Source organism: Strix aluco, chromosome 7, assembly GCF_031877795.1.
Source record: "Strix aluco isolate bStrAlu1 chromosome 7, bStrAlu1.hap1, whole genome shotgun sequence".
NCBI lineage: Eukaryota > Metazoa > Chordata > Aves > Strigiformes > Strigidae > Strix > Strix aluco.
This window is the reverse complement of record NC_133937.1, coordinates 40,794,290-40,808,449: the sequence shown is the minus strand read 5'-3', so window position 1 is coordinate 40,808,449 and position 14,160 is coordinate 40,794,290. Positions and strand designations below refer to the sequence as shown.

The 14,160-nt window shown below is 45.9% G+C and overlaps 1 protein-coding gene across 2 annotated transcripts in view; it reads left to right on the top strand.

Moving 5' to 3' along the window:
• The window catches only part of TCERG1L (transcription elongation regulator 1 like), a 96,363-nt gene that overhangs the window by 51,490 nt on the left and 30,713 nt on the right, over positions 1–14,160 (top strand). For both annotated transcript variants that reach the window (XM_074831555.1, XM_074831554.1), the window contains exon 5: positions 5,552–5,677. In XM_074831555.1, coding sequence (XP_074687656.1) covers positions 5,552–5,677 — 126 coding nt within the window. The remainder of the gene's footprint in view (positions 1–5,551; positions 5,678–14,160) is intronic.

Sequence of the window (14,160 nt, the reverse complement as noted above, 5' to 3'; positions counted from 1 at the left end):
TGTCCAGGGAGCTGTGCCCTGGTCACCAGCTCTGCCCCCCACTCACCTCGGGAAGGGTTTTGCTGAGGTGGGCTTGTGGGGAGCAGCAAGGTGGGTGCATGGAGCCCCTGGACCCCCAGCAGTGGGGCCTCAGGCACCCCAGCTCCCCTCTGGGTTCCATCATCAGACATGCAAATCAGCGTCTGCTCATCAGGGATGCAAAGCAGGGCGGCGGATCGCTTGCAAGAGGATCTTCAGGTTTCTGAACCTTCCACTCCGCTGCTTGTTGTCCTCCTCTGTCCTTGTAATGTCCTTGTTGCAGTTAAATCGAGACGTAGGTTGCTTGTGTTTTGTAAGCGACAGTAAAATGCCTCTGCACTGAAATAATCTTAAAAATGGACAGATGTTCTCAAAACGCACGATTTGCTAGTCAGGGCTCCTTGGCTCTAACAATAATCAGAAACTTCACAGAAAAGATCGTTTTTTCTCCTCCTCAATATTGTTGTAGTAAAATCTGCCTTCAACTTAACCATAAAATGCACCGAGCATGTGTGGGTGGGTGTTAGATTTCATGTTAAGGTATGATTCCAGCCCAGGTTATGTTCAGTTCATACTGAAAGCTTATATTGCATCGTGACATTAAACTCAGTCCACGGAGTTTATTTATATTCCAAATCTACCTATTGCAAAGACTGCTTTTTATGAGCACAAAGGACTAGAAAGCATAAATATTTATTCCTTAAAGGTTAAGATCACCTTAAATCATTCAAATTTATTTGGTGAGCATCAGATATAATTAAACTAAGCAGTTGAACTCAATCTGCATGTATGAAATAATATCTATATATGTGTATATATATGTGTATGCTTGACTGCAGTATGGACGGAAGCTGTGAGCTAATTACTTCCATCACATCAAAAGATGCACTGATAATTTTATTGTTCCTGGATGTGGTAATAAATCAACATAAAGAAGCAGTTGAAATTATATACTGGAAAGTCAGGTTTCAACATGCAGTATACACTGGGGTAACGAAACGAGCAGAGCTCATCTCAAGTGCTACATGTCTGACTATAGGGAGATAATTAAGCACGTTACCAAAATGATTCTGAATGCACTGAAATTCATGCGCATACCTTAATGTGAGCTCACATCTACTTGGCCTCCCTCTCAGCCTCAGAATTTGAGTGTGACCCCTCCACAGGCCACACAGGTAGCCCACATACGGGCCACACGCAGCGTGGCCAGCATCCTGGTGCGGGAGGCTCCCGCGAGCATGGGAGGCTGGGGTGGGATGGGGCCTTTTTGGGGCCAGGTATGATTTTTCTCCCCTGCACGGTTCTGCAGCCCTCAGTAAATGGCGGTGGCGTGAGCTGTGATGCTCGGCGGCCTGTTTTGGATCTCTCGGTGTTTCTCAAAGAGATTTTCATTTGTCTCTGATGACTCTAGAAGCAATAGCGTGAAAGCGTCACTTTTGTTGTCATTAATGAGAAAAGCTAAAATCAAACAACTCTTGTTCTATAAAATATTATTCATGGAATTAGTTGTGTAGTAATGTACATCTAAGTTAGTAGCTTAAGAATGGTCTCCAAGGATATGGAAACGAGAATTTCAGTCCATTCACGTGTGTGTCCTGTTGGGCATCTCTGTAAAACTGGAGGGGCTGTAGTGACTCTGCTGTTGCATGGATCACTCCATATAATCAGAGGCACCTTAGACTTCAGTGCTGAAATTGATGGTTCCTCAGTGTTTCTTTATATCCAGAGAGCTCATCAAAGTTAATAGTTTTGCCAGGGGCTTTGACAGAAGCAGAAAAAAGAAACTGTCATTGCCTGAGGTCCGAACATCGTCTCGAGCTGGAAAATGGTTCACTGTCTTGTTAGAGATGGCCAGGTTACAAGTGTCTCCAGTTATATTATTGTGCCATAAGTAGCACAACAAACATCACACTGACCTGTTCCTCTTCTATAAATGCTTTATTTATCATTCTTTCTTCAAAGCCAGTATGGATTACATTTATCATAGTACCTCGCAGGGTAATTTCTTTATCGTGCTACTGATCATGTCTTGCAGGAATTTCTCTTATCCTAACTTAATAGCAATAAAAGAAAACACAAAAAAAAAAAAAACCCAAGAGAGAAATAATAGAACATTTCCTTTTCTGGTGGTTTTCCTGCAGCTGCTTGCAATTCCTCTTCCCCGTGCCCCCCAGGTAGCCCGTGCTGCTGTAGGAGGGGTCGTTGTCAGCAGCCACTCTGCCATCCTGGGGAGGAGACCACCAGGAGAGCAGCATGGGGCTGCTTTGTTGGGACAGTTAGTGGGTCACAGAGGTCTCGTTGTTGCTGTCTCCCCTCTCCGTTGACGTTAACAATCTAGGAACATCTCTTGGTACCTGTTTTGCTTTGTTCTAGACCACTGCAGGTCCGTGGAGGGCTCTCACTCACCAGCTCAGGTGGGACATCTCACACATACACCTATGGCTTAAGAAAATCCGTGCTTTGTTTATATATTTTCACATGTGCCTTGAGACATGTGGTCTTCTCCGTCGTCTGTCCTGTACGTACATCCCCTGGGCCTGGAAGGATAAAATAGTGTTGGCACTGTCCTCTTGTTTCCTCTTTTCTGCCCCTTCCACTAGCTGGCTGGCACGATGGTAGTTTGCCAGTTAACCTTGGGCCTAGGAGGGATGTACGCCAGGCCCAGGTGAAGGCTGAAGGGTGGGAGGAAGCCCATAAAAATACTAAACGTGCTTCTTACATTCTTGCGATTTTCACAAAATAAAAACATAGGGACGTGATATATGTGGAATAACTGCGGGGCTGGTGGTTCTTGCTGTGCGTATGAGTATATAAAAATGCTCCTGGGTGTATGGTGCAAGTGGGGTTTGTTTGCAAAATACTCATCGAAGGTGACTTTCCAGTTGTCTCGAGGCCTGATCCTGCAGCCACAAAGCCCGAAGTTCAGGGTTGCTCTGCATAACCCTGCCAGCTCCTGAAGAGAGGTGATGCTGGGCCTGGACGTTGCTCTGAGTCGTGAGGGCTTGGAGGCCCTCTGAGGGGAGAGGGTGAAGAGGACGTTAATGGGGGAATTCCCCCCCCGCCCCCCCCAGGTGGTTGGGACTAATAATCGCTTTCCACTTGTTCATATGGAAAAATTGCAGTTGTCCTCCCAGTTGTTCCATTCAGCACATTTGGAAACTCATTTCTTTTTTCCTTGCTGGATTGGGGTCATGGTTTTCTGAGGTGTTTTATTTGCATATAAAATTAATAAATCATCCTTTACCAGGTAACGTCTGTAAGATACCCTGGCTAATAGCAAGTTGGTATCGGACAAATGCATTATTGAACATTCAATTAACTTGGTGTTCTGGCCCAACTCCTAAGGCATTATGAACCTCCTACATTTTCCAAATATTATTTTTTGGCAAAGCTTTACTTTTCCCCGGGTGGTTCTCTAGCCAGGTTAATCCTTTGTAGGAGTATGACATTCTAATATTATAAAATGTTATTTATTTCATAAGATTTATTATTTTAGATCCATTTCTGTTGTTGTAAAAGATTATTTTAAAAATTGATTATGTTTTAAATTCTCCTTCACCTGTTATGAGGGTGAATCCCACAAAGTCTGGTGGTAGCCTGAATTCCAGTCTGCTTCAGGAACACGTACTTGATGATATGAGAAAGTGCTTTAAAATGGCAGCTTTGAAAACACGCTGGCTGGGAAGGGAAATAGCCCCGCAGTTGCCGGGCTTGTGTTTCTGTGGAGAATATCACCAGGTCTGGGTAGAAGAGATGGGCTTTCCCTGTTGCAGTAGTAATTGTGGACTTCTTGCCTCCCGTTGGGCAAAAGCAGATGTTGAACATTGCTTGGCCCACCAGGAGACCCTTCCAAACGTCACTGTTATCCCCAGGTTTCACCAGAGCCTTTGGTGCAGTACAGAAACCTCTGGGCTTCGGGATTGAGGGCGAAGTCAGAAACAGATGGACGTGCTGCCGGGCAGTCTCTGAATGGTGTAAACTGGGTTTTCTTCAGGTTTTCTGTAGTCCCAGTTTCTACTTTCTTTCTTCATTTGAAAAATCTACTGCAAAATACTCAGATTTGTCTTGGAGAGTTTCTGGCTTCCACTGCTGTCGCCTGGTCATTGGGGTGGGAGTCAAGGGGGTGGAGGAGAGAAGAAGAAAAATCACCATAAATTTCATGATGTGCATTTTATTGTACTCGTACAGGTAATTCAGATTATATTCAGTAGAATATATGTCTGCCTAACAGCAAAATGCATGCTTCATTAGCATAATTAGCACCACCATTATTATTGTTGTTGCTAAATACCCCCTTTTGCATGCGGTGTGCCTTTCCAAGTGCGTGGCACAGCTCTGGCTGCAGAACAGGAGGGCACTGCTGCCCCGGCTGTGCTGATCCCACCATAGAGCAATCAGGAAACACCCCCTCCTGTCGTCGCTAGCCCAGATGATACCCAAGACTAGTTTTGAGGAAGGAAAAGTGACTTTTTTAATGAGAAAATGTTATAATTTCATTGAAAAAAGCAACCGGTGTCCCCAGGTTGGTGGGAGCTATGTTTCATAATCTTTGGCACATGAAATTGGAGAAACAAAAATCAAGAAGAGGTTTAGAGAGTGCGAGAGACTTTTTATAACAGTGAAGGCTTCAGAAATTATCCCTATTACTATAAAATGCAGATAAGTTGGGATGAGGAGTGTTTGATAGCACACGAGGAGTTAGTGAAACAAAAGGGCAGTAAATTCTGCAGCTTGGATCGTGCTTGGGAAATACAATGTTATTCCCAGAGTCTGCCTGAAACTAGGGATACGGCCCTACTGCCAGTTCAGGTTTGAGGTGGTGGCTTCTAAATAGGCTGTCGGGACTGCCGATGAGTTTGTGTCTGAAATGAGACAATGTGGTAAGGGTCTTTCAGTTTCTGAAGAAAGGTTTCATGCGCAGAAGGTTTGACCTCAAATGCAGCAATAGCCACGAATTCTCAAGGATTAAGTAGCCTGGTTTAATTGTGTAGTTTTAGCAGCAGACCTGGATTGCTGCTTTATCATGAATAACATATATGAGCAATTTAGTGATTTTCTGTTTTGTGAATTCTCTGAGCTGACTGTGATTCCCTGGGATAAAGCTGCTGGTTTAAATTATCGGAAAAATAATTTCCCGTGGATAGAGTGGGACACAAAGAGTTTGTGATGGCTAACAGTAGAAACTGGAGGTGTGTTATTTAGTCTTAAATAAGAGAACTGATCTTGCTGTAATCTGTTCTGAAAGCATTCACGTATCCTTGCAAATTCTTATTTTGTGGGCCACATTTTTATTAATTTAAAATTTCCACTGATGCTCGTTTGCTGAGAGTCAGTGGACGTCGTGGCCAGACTAGACCGGTAATTCAATTAAACCCAAACCCTATTGTTTTAACCATGCAAGTGGGTAGAGGGAGAATGTTTAGCAGGAAGTTAAAAGAGCGTTCTGTGAAATACGGCTGGGAAAAAAAGCTATTTTTTTAAAGGCATTTTTGTTTACTGGAAAAAAAAAGGTTTTCTTATGGTTTGAATGCAGGTTCTGCCTCCAGGATGGATGCTCATGTGGGTCCTTTGATGCCGACGCAAGTCACCCGGGTAACTGCTGTGTCTGCACCGGCCGTGACCTTCATGGCAACCAATTTGATGGATCAGACATTAACAGGTGTGTTTATGTTTCTATATAGATTATATTACTGAAGCATATGTTGTATGTTTGTGTACTTCCAACCAAATCATGCTTTCCATGCTGCATAGAAATGGGGGACCCTTAAAAAATTGGCTCAAATTTTGTGACATTTGCTTTAGCTAATTCTGAGCGTATTCAGAGTGTTTCAGACCCTGTTTACTCGTTCTGGCAGTTGGCAGTAGCTTTGCATTTAATGATACAAAAGGCAAATTTCTGAAACGTCCTTGGGCTTTTCATTTCCCATGCCAGTGGTATTCACGAGCATTGCAGTGATGATGTGGTTATCTTTTGGATAGTTGCTCCGTGAAGCCTCGTTGGCTGAAGCCTCCGAGGATGCTTTATGCTGTGCTGTGTGATAAAACTGGTTTATTCACTGTCATGTAAATGTGTGCGTGTGTTGTCGTGAGAGAAGGGACCGTGCTGTTCCCAAAGGCTAGAGGAAGTCTTGTGGCTTTGTTCAGATTCACGTATACGTGTTGCAGATCTCAGTCAAAGAACGATGAGGTTTTGATGGGAAATTGGGAACGTCTTTCCTAATGACGTGACATCCCTCTTGCGGTAGTGTGGCTGGGAGGTCAGGAGCTCTGTTAACGGAGCCGAGACGCTGCCGTGGGGCTGGATGGGCTGTTCCTCTGGCAGAGCTGGGTCCTGTATGCACCTTCCCAGCTGTCTTCCATGGAAAAACCCAGCCATTATCAGGAATTACTAGGTATCCCTTCAGGCGTAATTTATCTGATCCTTCACACCTCGGGATTAGCACGGTTGTGGAGGTGTTGAAGAGTTAGAGATGAATGTATTTGTACTTTGTTCATCTACAGACTTCTGGTATAGAAGCTCTCCCTTGTTCAGCTAAGCCATTTCCTTCGTGGGTACCTCAGGCTCGCTGGCTCTACCCATGGCTGAGATAAAAGTTTCATAAAATACTTTGTGGTCAGCTGTGCTAGGCAAATCTGTAAGTGGAGCTGGAGGCTCCCTCTGAAGCCGGTCTGCCTGCTGCTGTACCTGTCTTGAATAAGATCCTCTGATTGAATTATGTCGCTGGGTATTCCAGCTCTGTCTGGAAATTGCTGAAAATTTTATGACACAGACACCTTAAAACTGAAGTGAAGTTCATGCACGTCTCTTTTGACATACTTCACTTTAAAGTTTCTTGTCTGGTTTGGTTTGCTTTTGGTAAGCACCTACTTCTTTTATCATCTATACAGTTATTGTGCTTGAAGACCTGCGTACTCCTCCTTAAAGTCACCAAGAACTGTATTGACTTGCTTCCTTGTCAGAAGCAAGTGAGGTGGAGGAAATAGTAAAGCTCTTCAAAGAATGCAGGGACAGAAAGATGAGGATTTGTGCAAGGGTCCTGCTGATCTACGGCTTGTTGAAGACTGAAATCGTGGTTTCTTATATATTTCATATCAAATAACTTTCATAATCTTCTTATTGGCAGACTTGAAAACAAACACTCCTGATTTTATCCATCATGCTGAATAAGGATTTAACTGTATAGAGTCTTTTGTTGACTAGATGACTTTTGATGGCCAGGCCAGCCTGACATTTGGTCAATAGGTTGCCTAAATCAAGTGGCTATGCTGTTGGGAGGCCATCGCTTTGGAAGAGCAATTGTTACATTTTTATATGCATACAAGTAATGTAAATAAGGTGAACATTATATTTTTGTTTCCAGCATTCTCTTGAAAATACGTCTTCCTCCTTTTGTCATCTTTTGTCATCTGCTGCCAATTACATTTAAGAGAAAAATGGTGATTTCACTCAAATATAGTGTGGATTTTTATTTAGTGTTTCTGAGGAGATCACACTCTTTTCTATAGGTTGCTACAAACTGTCGTTATCTCCAGTGGAAAACCAATCAAAGTAGGAATCAGAATTAAGAGCAAATGACAGTAACAAAGGCGTTTTCACACATCAGCCTCAACGTGCCACAGAAGAGCAAGCGTGCCCTTCGGGAAGCTGTTGGGAGACACTGGGAACCTGAGAGGGTCCTGTGGGTGACCTATCTCTGAGTTGGCAGGTGGTTGGGAGGCCGGGGCTGAGCAGCTGCCTCCTGGCCACTGCAGAGCTGGACCTGGTGCTGAGACCTTCGAGTGCCTGGGTGGCAAAATCAAGCCCCCACCGATGTGCCCCGAGTCACCAGGAGGAGAGCTACGGTGGGGAGATGGCTTCAGAAGATACCATCTTCCGAGTTTGTTGGGTTTTTTTGTTTTGTTTTGGCTTTAATTTAAGAGTTTTGCACCTTGAAAATTTTACTCATTGAGTGTCTCCAACCTGGGAGCACTGAAACACAGGGTGTAGTTGTTTCTAAGAGAGGACTAGGGTGGACAACTGGAATGCCAACCCGTCAAGCCACGCATCTTACATCTACCATGTGGAGTGCCTTAACACACGTGTACCACCATGGTTTGCTGCCGGTACATACACCAGTGTATTAAGCCAACATACAGACTTCCTGTGGCGTTGTGGGCACGCTTTTGGTTTGCAATATAGATAACCATTTCTTTGAGTTGGTTTCTAAAGAGAAAATGAGTGCCTAGCGAGGCTTGCACAGTTGATTTTGCTCATGGCAACACAAAATCCGTCTTTCTCTGAAGATGAAATTAATAAAATTTTCTGTATTTCTGGAGCAGAAGGAGCAAATTTTGCAACGGTCCTGGCTTCTAGTAAGCCTTTGTTTTTGTATTGGAAGCTGGAAAAGTCCAGTCTCAAGTACAAATCTGACTTTTTTTGCCTTACAGTAGGTACAAGAGAGGTGGAGCTGTTAACTACCACTCTCACACAGCTCTGCATCATTTCATAGATATGAAAAGCTCAGACCATTAAAAGCCTTGAAGCTCAGGGCCAAGATCTTGAACTTGATATTTAAAAAGAATCACATGTAAAGAGCAGAGGAAGGAAGGTCATCAAGAATCGGTGAAGGTCTTTGACTCGGAGCCTGGCTTAGCCCGGGCCAGCTTGCAGAGGTGCAGAAACAGCTGGAGAGTGACGCTGAGAAATGCTCCAGTGGCTGAAATGAGGGGAAAATGCAAAACGGGATAGAAATACCCTGCTGACGAGCATGCAGCTGCCTCGTGCTCAGGGCGGGAGGAGGAGAGTGAACGGGGGCCCCGTGCTGTGCCCGGTGGTGGTGGGAGCTGATGCTGCTCCATAGGGGTGCTCCTGCCTGTGCAGCTCTGTGGGAAGTGGATGCACGGAGCCAGTTTGGGCGGTGCCTCCTGCACCCAGGGAATATGCTGGTAGGGGTTTTTCAGCTTTTCCTTCTTTTACAAAGAAACTATTTTCAGGGTAGGGGCAAATAGCATCTGTTGGGCAGTGTGCCTGAGAAGTCCAGCAATGAAATGAGTTTGTCCTTGAACTCTGCACCAGGCATATAGCCCATGGTATGGCACAGCAGACAAGAGAATTTGTCCTTGTTATTTTACTGATCCCATTACAAATCTCCAGAAAAATAAAGGGGTGAGTGAGAAGAGATTGCTGCAGAAGGAAAAAAGTGCTGCTCAAGGAGACTTGTTCTAAGAGGGGAGATAGAGTATTTGGCAGGGCACAGCAAAACTGGTCCAAGCAGGATACAGACACTAATTAAAGAGTGAAATACAGTGTGCAGGCAGGAGCAGGAGCAGTTTCCCTGGAGCAGTGGTGCTGGGCTGGAGGTGGGGATGATGGGCTGGAGGTGGGATCCCCGCCGGCGGGAGTGGGGCATGGACCCGGCTGACGTAGCCGGCACTGAAATCCCCCACTTGGCTTCAGCAAGAACCGACAGAGGAGGAATTGTGAATCACTCAGATATGGTTTTTAGACTAATCTCGAAAACCAAAAGCAATAAGGCTGTGGGCAGAGGCAGAACTGACCTGCAGAGATACTGGTGGGATAATAAAAACCTGAGTGTTTAGATGTGTGCACATGAAGTAAATCCAATTCTTGGAAACATTTAGAATCAAAATTTTAAACTACTTCTGTGATTAACAGAGGTTTGGCCTCTAAATACCTTTGCGAAACAAATTATTATTATCTCTTGTCCATAGCTTCCTATGGCATGAATCAATCTTCCCTCTTCCTCTCCCTCTCTAATTCTGCTTTTAATAAGATGTTTATGATCATACACCTACATCCTCTGTGATATCCCCAAGATAGTTTTCCTACTTCACCTTTACTTTTCATACTGTGAATTATTCATGCCTCTCTACCTGCCGTGGAGCCTCAGAGAAGTGTCTTTAATCAGATATCTTCATCCTCCTGTCTGCCGCGCATCCTTTGTCAGCGTTACAGCAAGTGCGGGAACACGTCGTTAGTAATGATGCTGCTAAGTTTAGGGGCAAAAAAAGGTGTGTGATCATGTTGGAAATACGTTGCAGTAGCTTAATTGTCAGGCTGCAGTTTATTTTATGCACTTTTGTTAAAGAGAGGGGAAAAAAAGGTTAATTAATAAGAAAAGAGTAAACCTGAGCAAAGATGTGCGCCAGTTGCCGATGGAGGGTAAACAAGCGCCTTGCTGGCTGTCCTGGGGGAGAGGAAATCTCTAATGATTTTGGAAGTGCCAGCAGAGATCTGCTGGCTCCCTCCTCCCCGCAGCCCTCCTCCCGTGGCCCCTGCAGCCCCTCACTTTTCAGGAGCTGGGCAATCCCCCAGCCCCGTGAGCGTGATCCCGGGAGTGCTCCCGGCCCCACGTCAGCTGCTGGCTCCTGAGCTCCAGCCAGGAAACACTTGAGTTATTTCTCTCTTGGCATTATACCTGGGGAAAACGGTCACAGCGTTCGACTAGATATAAAAGTAAATGACTCCTGATGCACACGGTGACTTTCAGGACTTTCTTTTGCTATTTTATTTTAATTTTTTAATTTCCATCTTATTCTATATGTGCTGACTGTCCAAAATTTTGCGGACGTGTATTTCCCGTGTGAATGCCGAATGAACCGCGCGCTGCAGAAGTTCACGGACGTGTGTTGCGCTGGTGATGCTGTGTTTCGAGCAAAAGCTACAGCTCCCAAGTCCTTCCCTGGGGCTTCAGCTTTCCTGTTCAAATGCTTTGAGGGAGCTTTTCAAAGGAGGAGAAAAAAGCGAGGTTGCCTCAGGCATTGAGAGCGCAGTGTCTCCACATGGAAGATGTGTACGGTTCAAACCGGAGTGAGAATGGCCGCCTGTGCATGAGAGCCTCCCCGCACCAGTATGTCCGTGCTCCGTATTTCAAGCCAATCTTCAGTAATTAAAGAGCAGGGTAAGAGCAGCCGTGCCAAAAGCAGCTACACCATTATGTCCTGCCTTCCTTGGCATCAAACCGCAGCTTCCGTAGCTGCACGTGTGGCGTTTAGGTTCACTCTTCTATTTCATTTCTTCAGCCCCATTTCACTTGTGGAACGGTTTGTTTAAATCTGCCAATTGCCATTTATGTATTTGTATTAATGCTTGTAATAATTAATTAAAAGTTGACATCGGCTGGGTAAATGTGTTTTCTTGTTCCTCATGCATGTGTGCATATGTATTTAGAGGAATGAAAGAACTTGGCTCCTTCTTCAACCAACATGAGAATGAAGACTATAAAAGAATCAAAATTCTAATAATAAAAATCTTTTTTTCTACCATCAGAGAAATAGTTAAAAAGAGAAAGAAGCAGAGCTGGAAGAGGGGTAGATGTGATTTCCGTATTAAAAGAAAATAAATCCCAGGTCCGTTCAGCATCGTCTCCCAAGCGCGCAGCTCCACGTCCAGCTGCTCCGTGTTCGAGTGACACAACCCCAACAGCAATTTGTCTGTGGCTGTTTCAGCAGCCGCTCATGGGCCTTCCAGAGATGTTGCTTCAGGAGTTGGTTCATGGCAAGAGCAGAAGAGTTGAGAGCTGGAAGTGCCAAGATGTACCGTGCCGCTCAGCAGCGTTGTCCTCGAAGGCTCCCAGCATGTGCTCAGCTGTGGTGCCCTGAGCCCAGCACCAGCTCTGCCCCCACAGAACGGGGCCAGTGCTGGCTGTGCCCCCGCAAAATCGGTCCCAAACCGGGGCTGTTCCGGCTGCCTTTAATTGCTGCAAAATCAGTGACTTGCAAAGGACCCTTTGCTGCAGAGGTGAATGTCTCAAGGTTCCTCTCAGCCTCTACAAACAGATTTCTGGAAGACGTGCTAATATTTGGGTTTTAAATCCTCGTTGGGAAGGAGGCAGGCTGTGCAGGACAGGCCGTGCCATGCAGGGCAGTGCCCCAGGGCTGGCTTGTGGCATGTCCTGGGGCTGGGGGACAAGCCACCAAGGATATCCTGTGGGAACAGCAGTGGGAGAGTTGGAGTGATGGGAAAACAGACGGCAAGATAATGAAATACCTCTGTGGAACAGTCAAGAAACTGCACGTTGTCTGCCTTTTGCCATGTTTTAGAGCTGGAGAATGGATTAGCAGAATTTAATTGAGGTGCCCTAATTGAGGTATCCTGGCTTGTATCAGCACTAGTGTGGCCAGCAGGGACAGGGAAGGGATCTTACCCCTGGGCTCGGCACTGGTGAGGCTGTACCTCGATGAGTGGGTTCAGTTTTGGGCCCCTCACTCCAAAAAGGCCATTGAATGACTCGAGCGTGTCCAGAGAAGGGCAACGGAGCTGGTGCAGGGTCTGGAGCACAGGTCTGATGGGGAGCGGCTGAGGGAACTGGGGTTGTTTAGTCTGGAGAAGAGGAGGCTGAGGGGAAACCTCATGGCCCTCCACAACTCCCTGGAAGGAGGGTGCAGAGAGGGGGGATGAGTCTCTTGAGCCAAGGAACCAGCGGCAGGCCAAGAGGGAATGGCCTCAAGCTGCGCCAGGGCAGGGTCAGACTGGCTCTTAGGAAGGATTTCTTTGCAGAAGGGGTTGTTGGGCGTTGGAATGGGCTGCCCAGGGCAGGGGGGGAGTCCCTATCCCTGGAGGGGTTGAAGAGTCGGGTTGACCCAGCGCTGAGGGATCTGGTGGAGTTGGGAACGGTCAGTGTGAGGTTCATGGTTGGACTGGAGGATCTTCAAGGACTTTTCCAACCTTGATGATTTGTGATTCTAATTGTGCCTCTGGACCTCCCAGGGCGGTGAGTGTGAGAAGCATCCCCGGGTGCCCTTGGGCGGTGGTTGCTTTCCTCACACGGAGCCTTATTTGGGCTGATGCCGCCATCTGCCAGCACCAGCCGCTGCCTCCCGCCCTTCCAGGAGCTTGCGTGTGGCACCGCTGCTGGCAGGGACAGTCCCTGCCGGGTCCTGCCTTGTCCCTCCGCTGTCCCTGCCCTTCTGAGCACTCCACTGGGATTTCCTTCACCCTTCCAGCAGCCCAGCGGGAGAAGATGGGTGCTCGCAGGCAGGCAGAACCCGGGTACAACACTACTGTCTTCAAAGCCCAACGTGCCCGGTAATGCTCTGACTCCCGATGTCTTGTGAAGAAAGATAAATCGAGAGACCCTTTGATATGTATTAGCTGCTCCCTACTCCTAGCTTCTTTAATATGGAAATTAATTGATATGGTTTGTAAATCTCCTTTTTCACTACCCATAAAAATTGAGTAAGTTGTCTTCTGAGAAAAATGACATATATTTAAATTTTTATTATTGTGATATATTCCACGGTGAAGCAGAGTCAAATGGCTGAAGCTCCAGCCTTTTCTCAGTGTAGTTCCTGTTACACGTGTGCCTACTCTGTAGTCTGAGTGAATTTAAAATTAATTAAACAGCATTTTGACATGTGAATCTGCTATATAATATGCAGTCCTAGAAAAGCAGCGCTTGCAAATAGTTCCTTGAAGCTACTATACCAAATTTTTAGTCTGTTTGGTGGGCAGAAAGCACTCCGTAACTCTTGAGATGGATAAGGGGTAAGGTATGTCATGGCTTGCCCTCATTTTGGCACACTTAATACTGGTAGTACCAGCCTGTATTTGCGGCGCGTGGTTGCACTTGAGCTCTCTGGGGAGCCCGTGACAGCCGTGCGCGGTGGCTGGCTGTCGGGTGGGTGCCGGGGGCTGTGGGTACTGAGTTGTTGGAGCCTCCTTCAGCAATTTAACTGATGTGCTGGAACTCTGCGGGGATGCTCGAGTATGCTATATATTGCTCACGGAGCTTTATTATGAATGACTTGGAACATCATTGTTATTTGTTGTTTAACTGTGCCTGAAATTTTGCGGGCTTTAAGGTAGGAGTCCAAGTGCTGTGGCACGGGGCCACGGTCGGCCTTTGTAGACTTTTGTTCTAGGAGGAGCACACTAGGTGATGTTTGGAGGGGGCTACGTACACTTTTCCTGGGACTGGTTATTGTATATATAAATATATATGCATCTACGTACATATATATATATATGCACACACCTTGTCCTCCCTGCCGAGGGTGGGATGGGCCAGGTGACTAGAGAATACCTTTGCTGAAACCTCCAAATACATGTTTTAAGAGTAATGGAAGGACAAAACGATGAAAAAAACGCATGTCTTTTAAAACGTTTCTTACTGTGAAAACTACTTTTTACTCATTATTAGG